The 14,165-nt window shown below is 40.2% G+C and overlaps 1 protein-coding gene across 1 annotated transcript in view; it reads right to left on the bottom strand.

Annotated features, from left to right (window-relative positions):
* LOC128369616 (receptor-type tyrosine-protein phosphatase S-like) overlaps positions 1-3,002 on the bottom strand; it is a 50,353-nt gene extending 47,351 nt beyond the window's left edge. Inside the window, exon 1 of the mRNA XM_053330694.1 lies at positions 2,873-3,002. Within this exon, the coding sequence (XP_053186669.1) occupies positions 2,873-3,002 (130 nt within the window). The remainder of the gene's footprint in view (positions 1-2,872) is intronic.
* Between the last annotated feature and the right edge of the window lie 11,163 nt (positions 3,003-14,165).

Raw genomic sequence — 14,165 nt, 5'->3', positions numbered from 1 at the left:
ATGGGTTTCAGTGGCTTTATGTTCAGTCCAAAATATTTTCTATGTTCTCTTAAATGTACTTCAACACCAATCCTCGTGCAAAACTGACCCCACTGGCAATGTTACCACTTAAGCCTCTTCTGAAAGCCAGGGAAAAGCCCTGCAAGGCACTGGCTCTGGATGGATTTGCACTGAACAGAAACTTGTAATGATCGGAAGGTTCTAGGAAGCTGCCTGGAAAATTAAGCATTAAAGGCTTCCTTATGATAGGTCATTCGACACTTTTGATAAATGTCGCTTGGCAGAAATTTAAGAGTCGTGTGATGATTTTTAATTTATGCTTCAGCGAAAGGTTATGAGCTAGCTAAGCTAAACTAATTACATAAAGACGTTACAAGTTATCTAAAGTTACAGACCAAAGTAACAATAGGGAAATTCAGTGAAAACTACAATCTCCATGGCGATAATAGTAAGACTAACCAATTACATTGTGTGACAAAATATGACAGTGTCCATGACACCCTAACCCTAACCCGAACCCATCAAACGTGACAAAACGTAATAGGAACTCTTCCTTCAGGTCAGATTATAATCAGCATGTTTAAAAATGAGAAAAAGAGTGTAATTTGTAGTTTTGGAACAGGTCTTTTGGTGAAATTTGTATAACCCCTGGTGAAATGTTGCATCTCAAATTCTTTAAAGAAGCATGACTTATGGCAAAGGTATTAAGTGCAACCAGCTGTGGTCTGACAAGCCTTTAAGCCACTTTTAATAATGCATCCCTTCCTGTTTGTGTGCCTTTGCTGTCAAATTTATTTTCATCTCACAGCCAAATGTGCATAATAAATAATCTGTGATAAAAAGATGATGGGGATGGTTAAAGTATGTAAAATGTGGTTGCAGCATCAAAGAATATGAAGGTAGACTTGGACCTGTAGTATGCAGCATGACCAATGACTATTTGTTAGCTTATCTCAAATATGTATGTAAAACTTGGAAATTAAATGAATTATGCTTAACTTAATTTACATGACTTGGCTATTGTTCATATTTGTTAGCTTCATAAAGGAAATAGGAGAAAATTGTTGAATAAAATTCAAAACGGTGGAACAAAAGCTCAAGGCTATAATGAAAGTATTCATTTTCAGAAGGACCACAAGACTTTAAATATCCACTGTTTAATATAATGATAATAATATAACCAAAATCACTTTAGATCTGTTTACAAAATAATTGCTCTAACATTAATCATAAAAATGATGGATAATTACTCAAATACAGTATCATGGAATATTTAGATCACATTTAGCCCTAAAGTGTGCTTTTGCTCCCAAACAATGATATCACAATCACATCCAGCATTTAGAAATGTTCTGTCAATCTACACAACAGCCAAACAATTGACATTTGTAGATACACACCTGCAATCTAGGGTGTTCATACACAATATTGTGTGTAAAGACATTCAATTATCTTGAATTAACAGTGAAGAAGGTTTGGTAAAAATATAATTGGTGCAAACTATTAATGGCAGACATTACAAAAAGTGATTCATCTTGATTCAACAAAATAGTTTTTTTAAAATGACATTAGAAGGGTTATTAACCCTTAAGGATAAAATTCCTTGATGTAGCACTACCATTTTTTGCTAAAATTTTAGTAAGAAAGAAAAAGCAAAAGAAACAGTTTGGATTTAAATGTCTCATTATTTTTAGTCTTTTTTATTGAGAAGGCTAGGAAGACAAAGGAAGCTTTTGCACAGCTGTATGTTCTGCAGAGATATACCATAGGTGTTCCAAAGGCAGAGATCAACATTTCCACTGAAAATTAGGTTTTACCTCTTTATTGAATATAAAAATATTTCAGATATGACGTCAGTCTGCGAAGAGGATCATGGTCTCAAATTGGTTACACAAATGTGAAATTAAAAATACATTAGACATTTCAAATTCCTAACAGTGAGAAGTGCTATCTCCATTTTAGCCTGCATCCGCTTTCAAAAAATAAACTGGTTATATTTTCAGCACAGTGACAGCTGACCAAGTCTGTGCATTTGTGTGTGTGTGTGTGGGTGGGTGGCGGTGTGGCTGTATGCCTGTGCAGACTATGTGTGTGTGTGTGTGGACCACTGAGGCAGGAAATCTTTGGAAATGTTGTAATCAAGGAGATGATGAGGAACATGCTGATGGGACCTCCCGGCTTATCAAAACACATTAACAACGCCACAGTCCAGAGCTGATGTACTGACAGGCCTGGTTTCACTCCTCCGACGAACACACGCGCGTGCCGTGCACACACAGACACACATACGCACAGACAAAAGGATGTGCATGCATAATATAGACACATTCACATATATATTCACACCTTTGTGCATCACATTTTCACCTGATAATACACCAGCTGTCATTCAACTGAGAAAGAGACACAGACAGAAAGAAAAGGAGAGCTAGGTAGGCAGGGTCGCTAGGTGAAAAACTGGAAAGACTACTTGTAGAAGAGGATCACATGAGATGAGAGAGTTTTTTTGGCAACTTTACAGTAGCCTTAGCTCGTGCAGTTCTACTTTAGAGGAATGTAAAGAAGCACATAGCACAACTGCCTTTGGAAAATTTGAAAAACCCTCTACAACAAAGGTAAAAACGCAACAGCTTGAGAATCAGCTTGCATCCTTTTTATTCTGTCTTTGTGCCAGCACTTCTGAAAACCATATTTAAGGAGCCCTTTAGACAAGTTAGACTTTCCAGTTTCTGTATTTAAGTACTGGAAGATCGATAACTGCATTTTTACTAGATTTTTTCCCTCACATTTCAATCAGTCACAATCTCTGAGAGAAGTGACGGACGGACGGACAAACAGACAGATAGACAGATAGATAGATAGATAGACATACCTAGTGCTCCACACACGCTGCTCAGATCAGTTAGCAGGATAATCAAAGGCAGCAGTAGACACAAGGGAGAGGGGCTAAGGCGGAGCCCCAGGGTCAGCCTCTTAGCTCCACCCGTCTTGGGCAGAGCCATGGTACCACTGCAGGTTGGTTGGAGATGACGGAGATTCAGATGGGGCTTCACTTAACAGGGGTAGGCACTCTGTAGATACAAAAAAACATGAAGGTCAGCTGAAACCAATGAAAGGCACATTTCCTCAACCTTTGATTCATCGTTATGCTCTTAAAGCAGCCACTGAAATGTCAGTGCACCATACAATAATTCATACTGATGTAGTGAAAGCATTCTCATGAAGAAAATTAAAGACAAATTCAAGCTAATGCAGGATTAGGTCTTTTGATTTAGCCAGAGCACTTCTGACTGGGATTAACAGCTCAAGCAGGCCAGCTCTGTCTAAACTAATACCAAAACAATAGAGCTCAACAACTAAGACAAGAAACAGACCGAAATAGTTTTCGGCGTACTGCTTCTGTATTAATAAGTCTCTTTTTCTAGTGAGCCATGAAATGAGCGGCAATGATACATTTTTAAAAGATGTTTTTTTCCTCAAACGTCCTAATAATTTCATTTCACTTAAGCTGTGGCTTAATTCCTTTTTAGTGTTCAGTGTTTTACTGTTCTGGTGACACATAGAAGTGTCGAAGCAATAATACAGCTAGAGTGTGCCACAGTAATGGAAAACACTTCAACAAAGAGGATTGAGAGGTCAGTTGGAATGCAGCATAATTCAATCGCAGCAAATGTATCAAAAACTGCTGCTTTATAGATGTCCCCCCTCTTGTTAATCCCCTGCTTTGGGGGGGATCTCCGTCAGTATTTTGCTCTCTTTTCCTGATATAAACACGCACAGTCTCATGCATCTGGATGTCTGAACATAATTCAGCTCTGTCTGCTTACAGAGATTTAGACAAGCTGTGCAGAAGCTCCCTGTCTGGGAGTCAATAACTCCTCAGTCCTATCGAGCTCTCTCGACCCCCACCCCTCTGCTCTGATGTGTCAGAACGCAGGTGGGGAGGCCAAATGAGAAAGGAGCCTTTGTTAACCTGTCATATATCACACACGTACACGTCTCCTTTCAAGTACCGGTACGGGATAACATATATGCTCTAGGGGAGACATAATATGTATTCACAGGTGACAGGCACATTGTGATCTGCACATAAATATGCACAAATATACTTTCACCCTGACATCCCTGATACACGGGCAGAAATGGAGTAAGAGAGATTAGGCCAACCCTTACTCGCTTTTACTAAATGAAAGCGGCATTTCTGGTGGGTTACATATTCAAAGATTCCTCCAACCACTTATTGAGCTAATGACCTGCTCAAACACATTACTGTCTGCCAGTTCCTCCTCCAAAAATAGCTCATCTGAAAACATGGCTGTCTATCTGATACAGGCTCTTTTTGTCGGCGCGCTGCCCTCGTCTTATCTAACGCTGCATAATAGACGTTGAATAGAAAAGCTTTCAGCGTCCCCTTTTCAATTGTACAATGTGATAAGAAAAATCAGATCAGAGCTCATTCAAGCACCATTGGCAGCATGTTAAGTCAATTCGCCTCTTATGGAAACTCAATTTGCCACCGGTAATCTAACTAGGGCTACTGCTCTGTTTGGAGCCACACAGCCACTGACACATCAGGTACTCCTTTTATGTTGCAGTGTCTGCTTCCTCTGTCCTGTATGGTGGATTTGCTGGGGCCTTTATATCCCTGTGACCTCAGCCTAACCTGATCTATCATTCTCAGTTTATCCACCCCTCCCCATTGTCCTTCACCTGCTGACAAAGCCCTCTCTGCTCTACCTCCACTACAGTAACTCGCCCTCTTCCTAATCCTTAATCTTACCCTCGTCTCACTCCTGTATTAGACGCTGTATTCCTGAAATCTCCTCTTCTCACATCTCCTTTCATCCCTCTTGCCCATCTCTTCTCTCCGCTTTCCTCCTCGCCTCCCTTGTTAACCTCTCCTCTCTAGATGCCATCTCCATCGTGGCACCCTATCATTCATCTGTCCCTCTTTCTATACACACTCTAACCCCTGCTTGCATCCAAAATCCTCTTCCTCTCCCCAGCTGCCCTACACTGGCTGCTCCAGCTGTTGTTGGTCCATTGACACAGTTCAAACAAAAGGGCTTAGAGCATCCTACAGCTGTGAATGTGAGGGAGCGAGCCAAAACAGATACACAGACACAGCAGTCGACTGGGCTAGTCTTGGCAAGTATGTGCTTGTGTTAATAGCATTTAACTAGGGATGGGAATCGAGAATTGGTTCCAGTTGAGAACCAATCCATCAGAATCATATGCTTCAATCAATTCCTTTTATTTTTTCTGGCAGTGGCATATTGCAAAACAATGCTTTCAAACTCATGCGTCTACCCTGCTGGAAACTTGCAACAAAAATAAGTCATGGAGGAAAGAAAGAAATGGTCCAAAGTGTGGCTTCATTTCATGAGGAAAGATGGCAACAGTGCTAGTTGAAATGTTTATATAGTAATTTCAAGTAAGGCTGGAGAAACCTAGCCTGGCTAACACCAGACCGCATCTCAATCTCATGTGAGATTTGAACTGGACAAACTTACAGCCAATCATATCAACAATACACAATGGTATTCAGAGCCTGTAGGGAGCAGTACAAACACATCCTTTTTATGAAGGAAAAATCATGTAGCGCAAGTTTTTGTTCTATTTTCAAAGTGAACTTGCCTTCCAATTTATTTAGCACACAATCTACTGCTGCTTCGAACAGTTGCTGCACCTCCATGGCCGCCATGCTGGATGTAAATAGAGTTGCTCTACGGTCGTCATCGCATGATTGGTTCCCTATCTCAGGCGAAAATGTTGTCTTGGTGGCCATGTTAACTTTCTGAGCAAAGTAGAATCTCGCTGGAATGAGAGCATGGGTATACCCAGGCTAGGAAAAACCCACAATATACTGAAACATCTTTCTGCACAATAAGGACTTAAATTCCAGGAATGTCATGTATTTGATACACTGAGCAGCATGTCCATTACTAAGGGTTAATATACAACATTAGCACCACACAAGCAGATTTTTTCTTTGACTAAGAAAATCTAAATGAAATCCACGCCTGAATCACATGCATGCCTTTTTCCTACTGTTTCCACAGTGTGTTGAGACTCAGAGATAATAAAACAGGTGCATTGACACTGAAAACCTGTGTAGACCTACTTTTTTCCACACGGGAAATTGGTCAGGAATCACTAAGGGAATCGGAACAATAAGCAGAATCAATAATGGCATCAGTATTAATGAAATCTTATCAATTCCCATCCCTACATTTAACACTCACGTTAAAATGCTCTTCCTCTCTGCACATGTAGATAAAGAACAGCCATGTATTCTCTGCATGCATCAAAATTATAAGGCGTGAGCTTTGTGAGTGTGAATATTTTCATGACTAAGGCTCACCTACAGCCCCCTCACAGATATCACAACCTGCTCTCCCTGATCATCTGGCTCAGCATCCAGCAGGATCTGCAGCACAGACAAGAGAGAGTACAGCAGGGGCTGGTCTTATTATCTTTTCAGCATGACAACACAGATGGTCAGCCAGACAGATAGATAGATAGGGATACATGTGCTATTTATTGCGGGAAGCACATAATGACACCATAGCTCAGGTGGTGAAATATACACCGGTTATTGTGCTCCATCAGGCTGATGAAATAACATTGTTTAGCTGGCATCCAACCTGCCCCTGCTCTGCTGGGGCCCTCAGAGGATGACATGTTTTGTTTTTCTCACCTCATCCCCACCCTGCACCCTCCTCCCCTCCCCTTACCCATGATGCCTTTCACCAACACAAGTGGGTTGAGATGGTCTCACAAGGCCTGTCTCCATGACAACTAGCTACTAGTGCTCACAGAAAGACCAGACCTGCTTCCTGTGGCACCATCCTAGCTGTGCGATAGTACACCTGATAGGAAGCTTGAGTTATTTTGGTTTATTTCTTAGAGCTTTAATGTGGATCCTGTGCTGTGTGCAGGTGTTGCATGTGTGTCGTGACTCTTGGAGGACACGGCGCAGCAGCAAAATGATGGAAAATACTCAGGTGATAATGAAAAGCCCACCTCACCTTCACCACCGAACTTTTTAGAGTTGAATAACAATATTATGTCCACTATCATTTGTCGTCTTTTGACCATGATTGACACCATGATTGTCTTTTTATGGTCTCTATAGTCTTATAGTGTTCTCAGCCCAAAAATAACCTTGTTTTCAATTATACAATTAATCCATGGCTTTCTATGCCATTTAAAAAAAAAGTTTGGAGTGGGAACAATGTATTAGTCATATGCAGGGAGGGGCTGGGACAAATATTACCTCACATTTCCTATGACCCTGGACCCTGTAGGCAAATGACACTTACAAATACAAGTACACATACAAAACCACACAAACACACAAACACACATACACATACAAACACACATAAACATGGCAGATGGCAAAGCATCATGGGGGAGATTGGCACTGACTCTCTCACACTTCCCTACTCTCTCTTAAACACACAGCCCACAGACACACATATGCAGCCCCATACACACACAGACACACAGACACACGCACACACACACACACACACACACACACACAATCAGGAACAGACACACACACAAACACATCGAGGATCAGAGGCACAGGATGAAGCACGGCTTACTGCAGGCATGAGCTGCACCGCCCTGGTTACATTTTTAGCAGTGGAAATAAAATATCTGAGGCTCCTCTCTAACAAGAAAACACACCTGTCACTCAAATACTGCGAGACTTTGCCCTGAATATAAATGAATCTGGAGATGTGGGTGCTTCAGTCTTGCTTAATGCTGCATGATGCTGAAATTAAGACTATCGATGCCCTGTACATACGTATCCAAACATGGGAAATCATGGGAAATATTGACAAAAAGAATAATTCCCAACCGGCAGCAACAATTTTCATAACTGGAGTTATGAACGAGTTTCAAATTGCACTGCCGAAAGCAAATATGACTCATGGAAACAGCGATCACAACACCTCAGGACAGAAGGGAGGCCCATTTATGACAATGGGTTTTTTATATTTTTTATGAGCAAGCATAATGCTGAAACAGGCACGTCATCGATAGAAGACAGGAAACAAAATAAGCCAAATATTAAATTATTCATTCTAATTATTGTTTAATCAATTATCAAATTAGATTATTTGTTTGTTTCCATATTGCTTCAAATTGCATCATTTGATTGTTGACTTTTTAAATTATTAAGTTGTTCATTACAAAGCTAATTTATAACTTTACCAACTAAATTATTAACTTCCCCAAAATAACAACTTCATCAATATTGAAAACAATTGCTACGTAAAAGTGCAATTATCTAATAAAAGGTCTAATGATTTAATATACTTGAAATGACAAGGTTTTATCTTATCAATATTAATATTTGATTTGTTATTTTTTGTAATCAGACGAGGAAATGATAATCATTTTCTGTATTGGTGTTTTCATTTCCTTTTTTTTACTGCTGACACTATAGACACATTTGCAGATTTTGTCTCCCTTTTTGATGAGCATGTATGCAGGTATTGTATTTATCTGTCAAATCCACCTTACAGTCCAGTTGTCTGTGGTGGAAAAAGAAATACAAATATATTCCCAAGAAAGATAATCATTTTGTTATTGCAAAGACTTTCCTTTTAGACTCATTTATTATGTGAACTACAAAATACTGGGATGATTTTTTCTTATGAATTTCTTGAGATGATGAGAAAATCAAATAAAAATGAATGAAAATCTGGCTTTCCCTAGTAGGAAGCATGAGTTTTTCTTGAGGTCACAATTTAATTAACTGATCACCCGCAGCTAAGTGGGTAGAAGTCATCTGAACAGATGGATTTAAAGACACTAGCAGCAAGTCCTGTTTATGTTACAGTGTCCAATTTTTCAACTCTCCACTTTGATTTCCTTTAGCCACATTTACAGCAGCATCTTTGGTCTTTGATGCTTCTGTCTTCTCTTATTAGGAAAATACGTTATTAGCCTTTCACACTGTATTTTTATGAGCATGTCAATAAAATTACAAACAAAATGACAGTTGTTAAGACTGTTTCAGCTTTTAGATTGCTGTTCCCTACGAAGAAATTCTGGATGTACTTCAACTTTTGTTTACAAGTTCTTTTCATAGCCAAGACAACACATGGATTCGTGATCGGGAACAAAAGGGAGGGATGAAGAGAAGCGTGACTGAAACTTTCTCCTCCCCAGCTGCAACATGTGAAAACAACGTGCCAAAAACTCCACTTTTCGATCTCTGCATGACCTCAATCTCTGCATGTCTAGGGCGTAGCAAAGCTGCTGCAGCACCAACAATGGAGCAGCAAATGTACACCCACTCATCTTAAAGAGGCTCAGACCAACATCGATAGAAAGAGGCATCCCGTAATGGAGGCAAAGTCCTCAGATGAGCCTAGCAACAGATGAAGTGGCTTCGGCTAAGCAGGAAATGTATTACGAAATGGCATAAAAGTACATATAGGGCAGATTATCAGTGAGGATCAGGAACGGAAGGGACACTGTGAAAGTGTTTGTAGGTTAAGTCAAGCTGCTTTGCTCCCTGTGCTATTGGTTTGAAGAGTCAGCTTTGATAAATCTAAGACTTAAATGAGACAAGTATTCACCTATAAGATCACATAGTAATTTAATATAACCCTATCCTTAATTATAATACAATGTAATATAATATTAGTTTACATTTAATGCAATTACAGTAAATTATTATTTTCCTAACCTTTGTTCAACCACTAATGGTCCATTAATCAATCTCTAATGGTGTGCCACCTGTTTTCTGGGGTGCAACTTTTACCCACCAACTGTGATGCTGCCTTAAACAAAAGAAAATATTCATATTAATAGATTCTAAATGTAAAACGTGATTTAGGAATAGTTTTTCCGACTGGATAGGATAAAGAACCACTTTGAAGAACTACTTAGAAGACCGGGCCAAATGACAATAACTGAATATTAATCTTCATTTTTTTTCCACACAGGTGAGAGCATCATAGTATTTATGAATCAGTATGCCTATGATATATCTGCATTCATTTTTCCCAGAATTTGGTTCAATAAGGGAGCCATGTATCACAGACTGGTGAAAACCTTGTAGCTTAAATTTGGACAATTTTCATGCTCTCAAATAAGTTGATGGATTACTTGCTCCGCTGTGGGCTGAGTCTATTTTTCAACCTCTTAGGCTCATAAACCTCTTTCAAACCCCTTAGGGTAATGCCATAAATGTGATGTTATTGAGCTAAAACATGGCTGTTATTTTCTTTCCTAAATGAACAGACATTTTGCAGACACACTCTCACCTGACAGGCGAGGGCTTTCACCTGAAAACAGCTGAAGAACAAGATGCATGCATGTCCACACAGAGACGCCTACGCAACGTTCACTCAGCTGAAACGAAAACACAGAGCTTGCAAACACCCAAACACACTCCGTAATTTCTCTCAGAGACCTCTCTGTCTCTCTTTGCGTTGCCTGCTCTTCAGAGGCAGCCGATCTTCTGTGCAGCGGCTCATTACGCAGGCTGATGGTTGATTCCTTGTCAACTCACTGTCCAATTAGCATATCTAAGGCTGGCGCAGACTCTTACCCTAGTGGGAGAGAGAACTGTATATACATACTGATGTCCACATAGTTATGCACTTGCATGTACATTCCTAATTGTTAAACAGCTCTGACATATGTGAGAAGAAGCATTGCGTTAATGATCTGATTATTGGCCCAATTCCTAATTCAAATATAAGCCATGGATTTAAAAAAAAAACAACATAAATCCAAAACACTGTAATCTATCTATCTATCTATCTATCTATCTATCTATCTATCTATCTATCTATCTATCTATCTATCTATCTATCTATCTATCTTGAGGTACAGTTCTCTCTTTAATCATTTTCTCACTAAAATGATTAAAAGTCCATCGAGCAGAGCACACACACACACACACACACACACACACACACACACACACACACACACACATACAGCAGACACACACACAGGACAGACACTGCCAGCCAAGACACACCGCAGCCAATTAGTGAGCGTCTCTCGGAGCAGGACGAAGGCTCCCTGACAACAGAGAGCACCTTCATCTTCCTGGACACCATTGTCATCATTCTGGCCATCATAATATTTCAATTGCGTTTCATTAATGAGACATGCCAGCCATTTTCCCCTCCCTGTTTCAGCTGTTTAGCAAAAGCTACACATCAGTCACAAGATAAAATCTAGTTGTGTTCAGCAGATTTAAGGGCCTGTTGGTAAAAGCCTGTCTTGAGAGTGATAACAGTAGCCTCCAGAGGCACAGTGCTCTGCCTTAATAACCACACACTGATTGATCATTCATAAAGAATTATCCATCGGGAGTGTTATTAATGTGTGCTCCATAGATGGTCTTCAAATAGATTCATCCTTTTATTGATTTCTAGAATGAATATCTTCCTTTGCACGCAAACAAACATTAGAAATACCAATACACACCCGGCTGGCACAATACAGGATTATAAGCAGTGTTCTCATTTACTGTTACCCACTTGTGTGCTGCAATCTGGAAGCATCCCTTTATTCATTCTTAGTTTATATAAAAGACCTCCCATCCCTTTGGGAGATGCTTATTAATTTTCTGGAGACACAGTGTTGTGTTTGCCCAGAATCCAACTCTCTCTTGTGTATTTTTGCTGCCATGGTACCACCTGACTGGCTTGGTCACATGATATGTCATCCACTGAGAGCTCATTAGTTCACAAATGCAACACTGCTCTGCAACAACAGTGACATCATCTACAGAATATTAAAACACATTTCACATTTCTTATTTTGGTGATTAGTTATTTGACAAAAATGTAGTTAAAAGCATGACTGATTCTGATTTCTGAGGCTGCATATGCTGGTGAACAAATTGCATTTACGTGCTACACAGACGGACAGCCTTAACAGTTCTGTCACTAACCAGCCATTGCATGACTTCCTGATGGAGATGAGATTTGTGACGGCAAATGAATTTCTCCTTGAGGGACGATAAAGTTGTGAATAGAATTGAAAACCAGAGTAATGGGGTAGAAAAACTGCATTTGTCCTCCGTCTCATTGGTGAAATCAGACGGGGAGCGTGTCTCGGTAAGTGAGAGATGAAATGCTTGTCAAGGGTAACAGACTTGCGCACGGATGCTTCCCACCAATGACTAGCCATTACTCTCACCCCCGTCAAACAAATACTTCATCCAACCAAGCATCCCTCAGCGCTGTGGAGACAGAGTAATCATGAAATGCTGCACACAAACGGTGGGGCTATACTCAACAGTCATGTCAACCAGTTCCCACCACCACCACTTACCTGTACCTACACAAACATTGCACACTGCAGAATGTTTCTGCTGAGCCTTGAGGGAGTCCAATCTTCTAGCTTTTAAGTTTTCTATCTGTGAGTAGTTGTGAGGATGGAATGGAGCCGTAAGTTTTCTGGACATCGTCCTTTTTCTATCCTGCATGGTAGAGGTCTTTTAGTACTGCAATAAAGATGTTCTTTCACTGACTGTTATATGGAGGCATGCCAAAACATTTTCCTTGTCTTGGATGTGTAGCACTGACTACAACAGGGTTTGGACACTTGGTCTGGATAGATAGCACAGGGATCTGGTCTGCATTTGAGGAAATTGCATTGTACAATTACTGAGATAAAAACATTTTTAGAGTCTACAGCTATACTAGGAGATCTGTGAGGCTGCACTTAGGCATAGCAGTACTTTGAGCCAAATGCTGAAGGCAGAATGACTGTAATAACATGTTGATGTTTGGCAGGTATAATACTATAATGCGGAAAACAAAGTTGATGTAGTAGCTTAAGTGAGTTTAATAAGTTTTGCAGGTATTTGGTTGTAACCCAATTTAGACTTGATAATGATGCTAGAGAAAAGTCAGGTGATCACCAACATGATTACCATTATATTACTATGAAAGTTAAGCTAATCAAATCATATGCTGCAAGATAAACAGCTTGGGACTGATACGCATTAGTAAAAAAGGTTTTCTATTTGGGTGCTGAGAAACAATATTGCGGTCTGCATTAGCATTCATATAGCTTCATCAAGTAAAAATCTCTTTAATTCATGTTTTGTTAATTCTCAAAAATATTTTGGCACCAAGCCCAAATAAATTTATCCTGCCCTCTATGCATGTACTGAAGAGTTTTCCACTCCAAGAGTTGGAAATACTCTGGAGGACTTGTCAAGTGCTTGAAGCGAGGTGCATAGAATATTCCGGTGTTTGAACATTTATTGGCAGCACACTGTACACTTCAAAGTAGACTGTGCCTACTCTTTCCCCAAGTTCTGATTAGGCAGTTTGTCTTCTGCTTTTTCAGCCATCTTGTCAGTCAAGCCTTCCCTCCTAATGACTCCTGTCAGTCAGTGATGTAACTGTCAAACCGAGTCAATGGCTGCACTTCCTCCACCCGTAAGTGGATAATGACCCCTGTACATCAACACATTTAGCCATTTTAGTGTGAATGTCAGCAGAATGAAAGCCTCAAAAAAACACGTCTGGTCATACAATGCCCAGAAACTCCAGCAAAGATGACTCCGTGAAACTTGAGCTGAGACATACAACAGAAACAACAACAGGAAAATCTCATTCAGAACATGAATGATGAGTTAGATGTTGAAGAAGAGAAGAGGGTTGACCAGAGTACAAGGAGGCAGCAGTGACGAGAAAATAATGCTCTCTTTTGCATAAATGAGGAGAGGAAGAGGGGGGAGGGGTGAAAAGGAAGGTGAAGATGTCTTCAGATGTGGCAGTTGTGATGAAAAGAGAGGCGAACGACTGAAGACAAGAAGTGGAGAAGAGAGGAAGAGAAGAGAGGTAGTGGAGGAGTGTGCATTATTCATCCCCGCTGACACATAAGAATCTCTGATTCATCTGGAGAAGGGCATCAGTCAAGTCACAACCTATCTCTTAGCCTTCACTCATATGCACACACACACACACACACACAGATAGACACGTATGCACACAGACACACAGACACAGACACAGACACACACACACACACACACACACACACATAATGGCAAATGACCTTCTGGTTTAAAAATGAATAAATATGGGTCTGGCTCACTAAAGAGGTGATCAACAACAGACTGACATGGATCTTTGCAAGGCAATCATGATTAC

Source organism: Scomber japonicus, chromosome 12 (genome assembly GCF_027409825.1).
Source record: "Scomber japonicus isolate fScoJap1 chromosome 12, fScoJap1.pri, whole genome shotgun sequence".
In the NCBI taxonomy this organism is placed as follows: Eukaryota; Metazoa; Chordata; class Actinopteri; order Scombriformes; family Scombridae; genus Scomber; species Scomber japonicus.
Note: the sequence above shows the minus strand (reverse complement) of the source record. Positions and strands in the feature narration are given on the sequence as shown.